This window comes from Lethenteron reissneri, chromosome 43 (genome assembly GCF_015708825.2).
Source record: "Lethenteron reissneri isolate LAM-NWPU_2019-01 chromosome 43, ASM1570882v1, whole genome shotgun sequence".
In the NCBI taxonomy this organism is placed as follows: domain Eukaryota; kingdom Metazoa; phylum Chordata; class Hyperoartia; order Petromyzontiformes; family Petromyzontidae; genus Lethenteron; species Lethenteron reissneri.
The window spans coordinates 9,801,771-9,814,691 of record NC_083821.1 but is presented as its reverse complement, the minus strand read 5'-3'; the positions used below and the strand labels follow the sequence as shown (position 1 = coordinate 9,814,691).

General features: G+C 44.8%; 1 protein-coding gene across 2 annotated transcripts in view; it reads left to right on the top strand.

The window, feature by feature from the left end:
- LOC133353404 (CUB and sushi domain-containing protein 3-like) overlaps positions 1-12,921 on the top strand; it is a 634,534-nt gene that overhangs the window by 509,076 nt on the left and 112,537 nt on the right. For both annotated transcript variants that reach the window (XM_061569655.1, XM_061569654.1), the window contains exon 42: positions 3,231-3,419. In XM_061569655.1, coding sequence (XP_061425639.1) covers positions 3,231-3,419 — 189 coding nt within the window. The remainder of the gene's footprint in view (positions 1-3,230; positions 3,420-12,921) is intronic.

Below are 12,921 nucleotides of genomic sequence, written 5' to 3'. Positions count from 1 at the left end.
TCCTTCTTACCATACCTTTCCCTTCTCTCTTAACCAACTCTAACCGTCCTTAATTTCCTTGTTCCCTTTTGCTGCCCTTTTCGCTTAACCAATCCCATGCTTCTCCCCTGACAGCTGTCCTATAGCAGCATTTATTTAAGGGGCTTCAGCGACCCTTACAAATGGATACACTCAAACAACCCATTATTTTGTAAAATAAATCATTCTCTAAACGACCAGGCAATGGTTGTTACCCATTTCCTAAGGCTTTGGAATTCAACACAATAATCAACCTGCTTAATTTGTATTTTACATACTTGCAAAAATCAGGTTGAGATGCCATTGTCAGTTTGCTCACAATGCATACTAAGATCAAATCCTCGTTAATTGGTCCACAACCCAGCCTATTATCTTTATAGGGTTGATAAATTTGGTACCACATTGTGAGTCATTTTGAGGCTGTATCCTACCATGCGAATGTGGAATTTATACCGCCCGTTCAAGGCCACCTAAGCATTTGAGCAAGTCCACTTGTTTGAGTGGAAAACTACAATGGATTTTTTTTGGTGGCAGTAAATTCTAGCTGGATGCCAACTGTTCATAGAATGCTCACCTCGCAACTCATGGGTCGCCATGTGAAATCACCGACCATGGGACTTTTCGGCCCACTATCGCTCCCTGTGACATCTATAAAATAAAGTACCAGTTTGTGAAACGCCAACAGTGGTCATCGTATGCAGCAAGAGGCCCCCTGATTAATTAATTATTTTATTCCAATAAATTTGTCCCTGTCATTCAGAAAGACTAATGTCGGTCGTAACTTTAAGTTCTTAATGTTAAACATAAGCCTAAGCATTCATACAGCCAGTAATAATTGCGTATACAGCCTATACGGATGCAAAATAACTCAATGTAATATTATTGGCTACTTATTTATTTATCTTGCCCCTTTATCTTAATTTTCTCATCAGTGTCCGAGCAATTCTCTTGACATTGCCCAGCGTGTTCCTTAAATGTGGTGTGAGATATTGTTTGATGGCTAAATTCAATGCATTTTTTTCTCTCCAAATCAATATTCTTGACATCTGCGCGGTGACCGACAAAGCCTCCTCGTCTTGTCCTTTAAGCGTAATGCTTGTGCCATTTGCTTTGTGCTACATTTCAACGTCGTTTCATTACCTTTCTCCTTATCACAATGGCAAATGAACAAAAATGTATCTTGAAATTTAACGCATTCTGTAAGCATGGCCTCGCAGAGCTCCTGAGAAGGTCATATGTCTGCACCTGGTTGGTCAAGCATACATTCATAATAATTCATAATAAACGTTATAGATTTTTTATTGCCTCAAGGTTCGGTAAGTTATGGAAACATGGAAGTGATCCCAGATGCTTTTTGGATAATTTGTGAAAACCACTGCCAAGTTCCCATACATATATATATTTTGTAAAGTCTTTATTATATGGTTTGTATAACACCATACCACCCCTTCATGTGCAATCCCGGATTGAATATATGTGCCGGCTAGCTGGCTGATACAGCTTCTTGAAACAAAATGTTGAATCTTTGCCTCTGGGTCTCATTTGTGTAAGCCGTGCATGCTTGCGTAGTGACTAACTTGTAGACGTAAGTTCTTGGAGGCAGTTCTTTAATTAACACCGAGCACACTTTTTACAATACACACCCTACACTGTTACACACTCTGCTTTCTCTCGCTTATACGCAACTCTACACTGGTTGCTCGGCTACACATAACAATAGCCATCTGACACTGACGGCACTGAACTAAGACGTCTAGCAGCACAATATCAAGTGACGACGACAGCGACGAAGGCGGCGAGATGACAGCGATGATGGTGACGATCTTCAGCAGCACGATGGGATCCCACTCCAAACGACAGCCCCGAGGTCCCCTCCCAGGCCCCCTCTTATACTGTCAGCGTGGCCTGGCTCCACCCCCGGCCATGCCCCCCTTCTTGAACCTACTAGCGGGCTCTCGACGTGTCCCTTCCATAACCTTTGCCCCAGATCCCTCTCTGGTCTATCACGTGGTCTGCTGTCAGTCAGGGCCGCTACAAGCTGCAGATCCCCTTCCCTGCCAGCAGCCAGCGCTATGCTGCTAAGTGACCGATTCTATGTCACTACACTTGTATACGTGTCCATGCATGATCAATATTTGTGTTTATGAGTGCATTTTACGTATGGGGAGTAGTTGCATTATGTTTAGCACAAATGCACCACCAACACAGCGACACGAGTTAAATTCCCAGCCATTGACAGCATCGGTGGCACGTGATAGCTGAACTTAACCCTGGGGTCTTCCCTGGGTCGACTCTGCTTCTTAATGAGTAAAACTTTGCAGGATGTAAACATAAGCAATGAAAATATGTGAAGGCAGCCAGACATGGTTCTGACCATGCACCATGACATGGTTAATAGGTGCTCGCAAACACTACTTACCCTACTGGTGTATATAGATTATATGGGTGAGTGGTGCACGTGTTCTCGTATGTATGTGTGCTCATGTGTCTGCGCGTGTATTTGTGTTTTCATCTAAATAATAGAAAAAATACTAATGAATGGGACTGTGTTAACAATGTTAGACACGCGCAAGGAACAAAACATCGCACCCTTCACCAATCTCTGATTATAACACGTTAGTTTGCGATACAGCTTTGGCAATGGCACCTTCACAGCTCACAAACAGGCCTCTCGATGTTGTTCACATATCAAATGATAATTCATCATGACACTCATGCTAAATTACAATTCAGGAAATGGCCCTCTTCAAAGTAGAGAGAGCAGAGAGATGAACTTCGCTGGGGAGATTGTACTTTCAAGTACACAAATCTGTGTGTGTATGTATGCACCTATTTACGTTGTGGTGGAGCGGTAGCGTAATGGTTACCCGCGCTGCGCTACAAACCCGACCCACTCGAGTTCGATTCCCGTTCATGGAAAACACCAATGACGATTAGCTGAACCAGTCGTAGACTTCCCCTAGGTCGTCTCAGCCTCAAAAATGAGTACCTGGTGCGGCGTGTAAACATCGTCACTAGTGAGACAAAGGCTGCCTGCTGTTGTGCTGGCCACCCACCCCCTCGTGTGCCGTGGCGGCCTTCATAGGCGCTCGCTATCAGCACTTGCCCCTCCAGTCTGTCAAGGATTTCTGTCTCCGTATTTATATTGTAAATACACCATGTGCATTCCGTACACAAGGCATTGTTTTAACGACCGTCTTGGCTTGTTGCAGCGTACCAGCTGAGCTCCTGCCCCAACCCTAACCCATTCCGCAACGGCTTGGTGATCGGCAATGACTTTGGTGTTGGCAAATCGGTGTCCTTCGAGTGCTTCCCGGGCTACACGCTCATCGGGCACACTGTCCTCACCTGCCTGCATGGCTACAGCAGGAACTGGGACCACGCCATCCCCGAGTGTGAAGGTGAGACGCAGCCATCTTCCTGAAGGGGTGCCACGGTGGTGAGATGTTAACCACCTCGCTTTGTGTACAGGAGGTCCCACCTACATTTGTTTTAATTATAAATATGTTTTTTACAATAAGATCTTTGTTTACTTAATTATGTATTGTATGAATGATTGTAGCCTTACTGTTTTTTTTATATATTTTAAAGCCCCTTGGGATGACCTGTTGAAAATTGTGCTTGAACAAAGTTGAATGTTTACATTTGTTTTCTTGAGATTATGAATGTACCAGTAATATGCTGTGTAAATACTCCAAGTTTGTGTATGTGTGTGTCAGATGATGCAGTGCTGTGGTTAGACTGCTTGACTCTCAATGGGACAATTGAAAGCTGAAATCCAGATTATGAGGGTTGACTCATCATCTCACTGAGGTTATTGAAACGAGTACCATGTTGTGGGACATCAACAGTGTTCGTCCTATGGAGAGCCTGGCCCATGCCACCGCAATCTATCATTTCCATCACTGGAGATGAGATACGTACACTCTAGCTTTAAAATGAAAATATTACTGGATCTCATTGTTCGTCATCTTCCGTTGGTTATTACATTTTACCAGCTCCTATTCCACTGCACTGTGAGGCTGGTGACCTGGTTTCAACTCCCAACCATGCCTCATATCAGCAAAATCGATGTCTTAATTGGTCTTGGCAAAAGCACTGACCAGCGTGGTTAAGTATGGTCAAGCAACCGCCATGACCGACACAGCACTGGGAGGCTCTAATGGAGCAGTGTATTGACAATAAGCTTTACATTATAATTCTTTTAGCAAAATGCCCAATGCGGAATTTGAGGAACGTTCTGTGATAACCCAGCGATAACCATGAATCGAACCTGGTCTACTGGGTTTGTAGTTACTTGTGCTGACCACTCTGCTATTGCTCTTCATAACGTAAATATATCCCATATAGACATACCGGATCGTCTGGAGCAAGTGCTGTTAGTGAGCACCTGTGAAGGCCGACACTGCACACGAGGGGGTGGGTGGCCAGCACCACGCCCGGCCGCCTCTGTCTACCCAGTATTGATGTTTACACACCGCACCAGGTACTCATTAGAGGCCGAGTCGTCCTAGGGGAGGCCCAGGAACCGGTTTAGATAATAGTCACTGGTGATGGCCATGAGCGGGAATCGAACTCGGGTCACCGGGTTTGTCGCGCGGCGTGCTAACCGCTGCACCACCGTTCTCCTCATACACGCACATGGGCACAAACACGCGCAAACACACAGACACACATGAAATGCAAGCACACACACACCACGGCCGCTATGTACTGTTTCTGCTATAGGGAGCATAGACCAAAATCGCTTCCATCCATCAAATGATGTGGCCACATGTTTCAGTGACTCAGTGCATTTGTGCCAAAGGTCACAGGTTCACTGATCTGAGACTTGATACAAATACTCATCTCTGCACCCATGTTAATCAATCAGCCAGTAAATCTGTCCTTTATCTATAACCATGTAAAACCCGACTGAAATACACTATCTATTTCACACACACACACAAGTCGAGTTGTAAGTCAGCGTCTCTCGGCTCACCCTAGCGATGGCTTGGTCCTCATCTTCTGAGGCAAGGGGTCAGGCAAACTGCGGCTCCGGAGCCGCGTGCGGCTCTCCATTGGAACGCTTCGTGACGTCATTTAATAAGGACCGTCATCTCGGTATTCACATGCATTGTGGCAATTGATATATTGAGTTGTCTTTAACGAATTCGGAAAAAAATGTGCCTCTTCTTGTTACTTTGGTTGCGGACCACTGACCTAGACGGTCCCTAGCCTGCGGTGAAAATTACACATTCCCATTGGCAGCTACCAGTCCCTTCTTGAGACGACCTGACTTCCAACAAAGTGGTACTTGGCTCACAGCTTGCGTGAGTCTTCGCCGTTGCGCTGTACAACTCGAAGATGCGTGTCCGGCTTGTACCACGTGCCGTTCAGCGCGGTGTCTTGAGATTACCCTCCACGTGCTGGGCGCACCTTTAGGAAGGGCATTTTAACAAGCTCCCAGTACGTGGAGGGGAACGTCGGACATCGTGACGAGCAGCGTGACTCAATAACACGTCGAAGAGCTACGTGGCAACTCAGTTTATTCCGCCAGGAAGGTTAATTGGTGTTAATTGAGCGCTTCAAATGATCCAAACTCCACATCTGAGTGAAGGGCTGGAGCCGCGATGCCAAGAGGCTTGATTTTGATTTGTGTAAAATATACACGAGACAAACGGCAAGTGCATACCATTGTTGCACGTTGAAGAAATGTCATGAAAAGCCCGAGTCACGACCAGTTTGATTTTAAGCCCTTGACAGAATTCTGCTGTTAACTGGAGCTACTGCAAATGCAGTTCGGCCTTGTTCTTGCAGCAGTGATTGTCTTGGTTTCCATGCCATTGTTTTTAATTTGTATTTAATCACCGCTTATTGTTTATCCTGTTTTGGCAGTCGCTTTTGGTGTGGGTTTTGTGCAAAACAAAATGTTTTTTGCTCTTGCTAAAATTTGCACATTCCTGTCATGCAATGTCTTGTAACTGCCGCCATTGCCAGGGCCATTGTCGATTCTCTTGAAAGAGCTCCTTGGCTTCACGGGCCTTCGTAGCAGCTGAAATAATCAAGTCTGAGTCTCAAACCTTGGGGCACCCTTCCTAAAAAAAAAATCTAGCAAACAATCAGTAGCTCCGTGAGCGCTGATCGGAATCTGGGCCGTACGTGCTGGCATCAGCACGCTCGGCCCTCCGTGGGCTCTGCTGACCAATCAGGTCTCGTCAGTTTTGCACGCGTGCACACACAAACACGCGTGCTGATATGTACGCGAGTCTTGCTTCATCCTGCGCCGAGGTGCAGATTCATAGCGCTTTGCCAAAGACGGCTTTGTTGGTACTTGATAATAATAATGATGACGACGGTGATGATGATAAGATGACAGTGGCTCTTATGAAGAGAAAGGAAGATGATGATGATGATGGTGGTAATGATAAATTAAGTTGATGTTTATATCAATTGTTGTGGTAAATGAAAGTAATGATGATGGTTATGGGTTGAGCCACCAACCCATAATCCACCCAAATAACACCAATCCCTGTCTGGTGGTTACCCACCAGCCCTTAACCTTGACAGAGCACCCTGCATCATGGCACCCATGGAGTCGTCCTATGGGAGAATCCCAGAATAAGAGCCCACTGATGTGCACCATGGCCAGACGTGAAACTTAAATTTTTCCGGTTTTACGTAAGTGGATTTACAAGGTTCTGAATGAATAACTTGCATCATGAAACATGAAAGGATGGTAAAGCCATTGCTAACAAATTATAAGACTGTGAACCTGGATGACAGCATTTCCTAAATCACTAGTCAAACCGTAGACAGTGAGAGGCTAATTACCCTTTTCGTAAGAAATAAATGGGTGCCACTTGAAGGAAATTCAATATTTTTGTACACTTAATGCTGGTCCCTCCCATGGGAATGTGGAATTTCCATCACAATCTCAGTGCCACCAACTGAAAACAGCAACCACCCGTTTGCTGAGCAGGGATACACTTGATTATACTTAACTTGACCGAACGATAGTACTCAATTTTTGCAAATTAAATATGAGAAACAATGCGTCGATGTGTTAGATTTAATTGTGCACGTTTGTTTTGGCAAATATGACAAACTATGACAAAGCAACCATGTAAACCAGTTTGATAAAATGCAATGCGTAGCACCCCCTTTTCAGCTGATATTGATGGACTGAAATGGGCAAACATTGCTTCACACATTTGCGGAGTGATTGTTGGTCTATCCTAAGGCATCCATGTCCCTGTATACCCCGACTTAATCTTGCGACTTGCTTCCATTACTCAGAAAATTGCCTTTGTAATCACCGCACGGGCAGTATAGAACATATCATGTAATCTGCATACATCCAAGACTACATTAACATCCAGGAATAAATTTGGCGAGAAATATAATCTCATTTACATAAAAAATGAGCTCTTTCTAAAGAACACAGACGATACAATCTAGTTTTGAAATCCATATGCTTATAACATTCTGCTCTCATACATCAGTTCAAGCATTGGGCTTAACACTGCAAATTCTGGTGGTGAAAAGGATATTCGTCTCAAAGGAAATCGCCGAGGTGCATTTCTCTCACTAAAATAGTTACTCTTTAAGCCACGGCTAAAAAATGTCAAAGCACTTTAGTGGAATATCTGGCGGATCAACACACGCACACAGATTATTATTATTTTCTGCGTGTATCCCACCTCCGACGTGACGAAAACATCTGGAACACTTCCATCAAGAGCACTGCATTCTAAACAAGTGCAGTAAACATTAGGTGCTGTTTCAGGGCAATGACCCTTCACAGCACATAGAGAGGCCAGGGCGCTACCTCTTGAAGGGCTATTACACCAAACGTTGCCTAAAATATTTGTTTTTAATCGAGTGTTATTGACGGATGTGTTGAGATACGTTGTTTTTTGTGCACCACTGCGGACGCTGAACCACCAAAACAGGACCCTGCGGGGTGGGCTGGTAGGAATAATACTTAGTACCGGTACAGAGATATCGACCAGGTATAGAGGAGTTAAAGAAAAAAATACTGTATTCTAGTGTAACGTTAATTAAAAGTGTTTGTTTTGACAAGAAACGCTGTGAGATTTAAAGACTCGTAGTCTTTCATTTCCAACACCACCCTCAACACCACCCCTCCCACGGACGGACGGACGGACGGACGGACGGACACATTAATCTATTGGTGGTCTGGTCCACTTCGTTCCTACCAGTATAATGTTCAAGGTCAAGAGGTGGCTTTGAGATTGCAGGGTGTGACGTATGCTGGTGTGCGCGTGTGTGTATGCAGATTTCAAACAATTTTTTTCTCTCTTCTAATGCATTGGTTTTATTCCACACGCTCTGGTTTCTACCGCCGTGTAAATAAACAGATGCTACATTTTTAACATGAGCAGGTGTACTTCAGAACAAAAGTTCGAGATTTCACTTGGTAATGAGAGAACAAAGTCAAAGACCACTGTACTTTTTCTTTGCAATGTTGATATGTTTGTCTTTGTTGTTGTTGCTTCAGCAGCTGTGCTCACACACCATAGCCGGGCAACTGAATGAACGGGGATCATCCGTGTAACAAATCAAATAAACTCAGTGTCGCTATCCTTCCTCAGACACGTGCAGTATCAATTTTCATGGATGGCTCTATTCCAGTTGTAAAAAAAAAACTCCTCTTTCCTGTGGTCCGAGCTGGAGATAAGCTGCTTACTGGGTATTTTATTAATTAAAAAAACACAAATGACATTCGACGTTTAAATGTAACGCATTGTTTCATGGCGCTGTGTTGGCAGTGGTGCACAAGCGCAAATAACAAGAATCCCAATACATTTGTCAAAAACGCCGTGCCTGGAAATAAAAGAATAAAATCTATAATCGGTGACGTTTTGAGCAATGGCCCGTCTTCATAGCACGTCGAGAAGCCAGAGAGATAGAGTGGAGAAGAAGATAGAGTGGAGAAGAAGATAGAGTGGACGAGAAGAGTTGGAGACTGCGCGTGACAACGCGAGGCGTGATGCCCCGTAGCTCATCGGATTTCTCCAGGATAAATACAGATTCTGATGATGACAAATATTATTTTGAAATGTTGTTTGAATGGCTAAACTTTTTTAATTGGCATATGAATACTTACGTAATAGTGGCTATTAAGTAACAAGCAAATCTTTCTAAAACAAATAATATCACTTTTAAAGGTAACAATATAATAATGCACGGAGCAGCATTGTTGCCCAATTTGATAAAAAGCCGACTCATGCGCGATAGAGGAATGGTCGCATGACCACCAGGCCCTTGATGAGGAGGAGTTCAGTAATGTGGACCACGAATCTCTGCTTTTAAATCTCGTTTGGAATCAAATGTTTTTGAAAGATTCTCACCGAGATATTCATTCTCATGGAGAATAGCAGTTGTGAAACTACGCTTCGGGACAATAATGGAAATGAACGTCGGATTTTAAATGTGAGGCTCTAGTTAATGCATATCCCATAATTTTCCATTGAACAATTGTACACTATTTTATTGAAATTACTCATGGCCTCAAGGCAACGGTGTAATTTACTGTCTGGATGTACATTTTCCTCAAGTAGTGTTCACGTCGGTGGGTGAATGGCTGGAAGACCCCAACAGCTTTCTGAAGCACTGCCCATAGTGGAATTTTGACATTTTTTGACGACATAAATTTATTACACGGCCAGTGTACTATAGAATCAAGAGACATCCATGTCACCACCTGTCAGCAAAATAGCACCTTTTCATCACCAGAGGCTGCGTCTGTTGAACTCAAAGGCAGCAGTGAATGGGGACATTTATTAAATGGCTGTGAGAGGGAGTTGGGAAGGGGGGGGGGTCACATGCGCGAGCGGTGATTCATTTGGGGCGTTGACAGCAGTTGCTATCTCTGTGCGACATGGGTCCACAGGTTAAAGCCACGCTTGAGGCAAGTTGAAATTTGAATGATCTGCTGCAGAGTTATTTCTTGTGGTGGTGGTGGTGGTTGTTGTTGTTGCAGAATTTACACTTGCGTCATTGTCATTCGTCTCGGTGGGTCTCTGGCAGTGTGCTGAACTTGCGGTCAGAAAATCTCTCGGCCCATCATCCCAATTGACATTGATAAAATAAGTACTGCTTTTGTGAAAAATTAACAGTGAGAGACTTATCCAGCACTCTAGAAATGTGGACTTTCCACTACTGGCTATAGACTCACTGCAAAGATGAGCATTGGCCCATGCTCATTTGAGCGTGAAGACGCTTTTAACCGTCTTCTGCAATGCATCTGCATTAACCTATTATCCATAGGGTAATTTAACATTTGTATTTAATAACTGGTATTCAATCAGCAATATGTTAGGGAAATAATTACAATCGCATCATACTCTTGGGGCAGTGTTAATCTCCACTGGTGACCCTGAGTGAAGTAGTGGAAAATCTACATTCCTATGATGGGGCCATTCCCATGTCATTTTCTTTTGTATGGCCTTTGGAAGGTACTTGACGAGTTTATAACTGTATGTTGAACTTGTAAAGCCATTCGATGACATCTGGGGGTCACCAGATGGATATCCATTTGTACCTCTGGCGAAAGGGTGTACTCGGCAATGATCGGTGCTGTGAGTGACAGGATCACACTTCGCCATAGTCACAATTAGGTGACTCCTTAATTCACCACTTACTAAGGAGGTGTCCACACCTCCCACGTTCACCTCTTAACATGATCAAGGTGCAGTCCAGTGTCTTCAATATAAGGAGATGCCAGTTTAGTTTAGGGGCATCGCAGGTTAACCACTTGTCTCTTCAGAGGCTATTGATGCCTTTCCTGGTTGACACAGGACTTGACGGATGGGTCCAGCAAGATCTCCCTCGACTTTACGCAGCTGGGATGGTGGCAGTAGTTTGATGCCTTGATGTTATCAATGCATCAGTGAGTCCACATCGGCCGTGATCTCATTGTAATATCGCAGGGAGTACAGACGTCGGATGTTCAATGTTTCCGTGGTAGTGGTGTAGATTAAGTGTGGCACTGGCTACACTGGCGTTGATTGCTGTGGGCTGTTGCGCCGGACACTCGAACAATGCTTGAACGTCGATGAAAACCGATGGTTGCGTTGATGTCCGGAGGGATTTGAAATCACAACCGAATCAGCTACATATCTAGCCATTTGCCCATGACCATAATGGTATAATTGGAGATGTTTAGAATTTCCTGGAGATATTCTAGAATCGTCCATGAATGTTTGTGAATGACATGTAGCACATTCACAAGCAAATTAAATACGCTGCCTGCAATGTTCCTCAAAAGCCCAGGAGGCAATTATGTTTAACATCAGGCACTCCCCTGATCTGCTGCATCGTGCCTTAATAATAATAAACAAAACAATGCAAGGCTTTATCTGGTGAAGTGTCCACAGCTTTGCAGGCACTTTGCGTGTTAAAATAAGAATAATATATGAAATTAAAACATTTTCAAGCAACTTCTAAGGACAGATACCATACATAATCAGTCAATATGTGGAAAATTAAATATAATGAATGGCCGGTATTTAAGTGGGGATACTATTGTTTGCAAATATCCATTGGGAAATAAAGAGCAGACATTGTAATACATATTACATATTTACCGATAAAATGCCGCTCCAGAAACCGTGCCCGAACGATAAGCAACGTGCAAACATAATCACACGTTCGCTGTAACACGCAACGTTTAACACGTGAATTAATATCATTAAAATAAAATTTTACTAGATTAATAAGTAAATGCTACCTATGTTATATTAATAAATAAATAACAAACATCACTTTTTTGGCTTAAATATATATGGGGATGGGGGGGGGGTGTGAAGAGAGGGTCCAAAGGCGGCCGGGCGTGGTGCTGGCCACCCACCCCCTCGAGTGCTGCGCCAGCCTTAATAGGTGCTCGCTAACAGCGCCTGTCACACACGAGAGCCTATGAGGCTCCGCGTGGCTTCCATTTGTAGTGACATGGGAGGGGAAGGGCTGCTGGGGGGCTCTGGGACCCTGGGCGGCCCAGGCGCTTGGGCCCCTTGCGCCGGGCGCTGGGTTCCCGGGCGGCCCAGGCGCTTAAGCCCCTTGGCGCCACCAACGGGGGGGGGGGCTGTGTGTGCTCTGTGGGATATCTGGGGGCGCACACGGCCCCACCCCTCGTTGGGGACGAGGAATAAAAGAGGAGCTCCCTGGACGATCAGGGCCAGTTGTCGCCCAAGACCCAAGACCCAAGACCAGCCATGTGAGGACCCTGGGACGCTGTGAGGGCCAGTGGTGGGACTCTGGAACTCCTGGCTCTACGTCCTTGTGAGGGCGAGTTCCAGAGCGTAGCTAGAGTAGTGTATCTAGGCTGTGTACCTAGGCTGTGTACCTAGGCTGTAACAGAGTATCAGGACTGTTGGAGTGCTGTTGGATTGTAATAAAGAAGTTACCTCTACAAGTGTCTCCGGAACCCGTTACACATTCCCTAACCACGATGCAACTCGCTGACCCGCCCATCCTGGTCATCTGTGAAAAAGAACCGAATAGCGCGTCGGATTCCTCTTGCAGTCTTAAGAAAGATCCTGATTCTGAACGCTGATGCTGCCTCGGCTGTCCACTCTCTGCACTGTTTCCTGTGATTCTCAGTCTTTGTCAGGTGCTGCCCGGGCTTATCAGTCTATGTCATCACATTTGTCATCCAATCGATCTTGGTTAGTTCGCTCCCTAGTTTGTCTTATACCACTCCCTGCAGGACGGTGTTTGATTGTCCCCCTTTTCTTGTCGCGTGTCCAATCCAACTGTAGTTTCCTTCCACTGTTTGACAAACGGTGGGTCACGTTCTCCCACTACTGGCGGTTTCAGAGTGAACACGCGTGTTTCTGCAGTGAACTGCGTGTGGCATTCATAATCACTATTCTACGGCAATCTCATCTCGAATGGAAA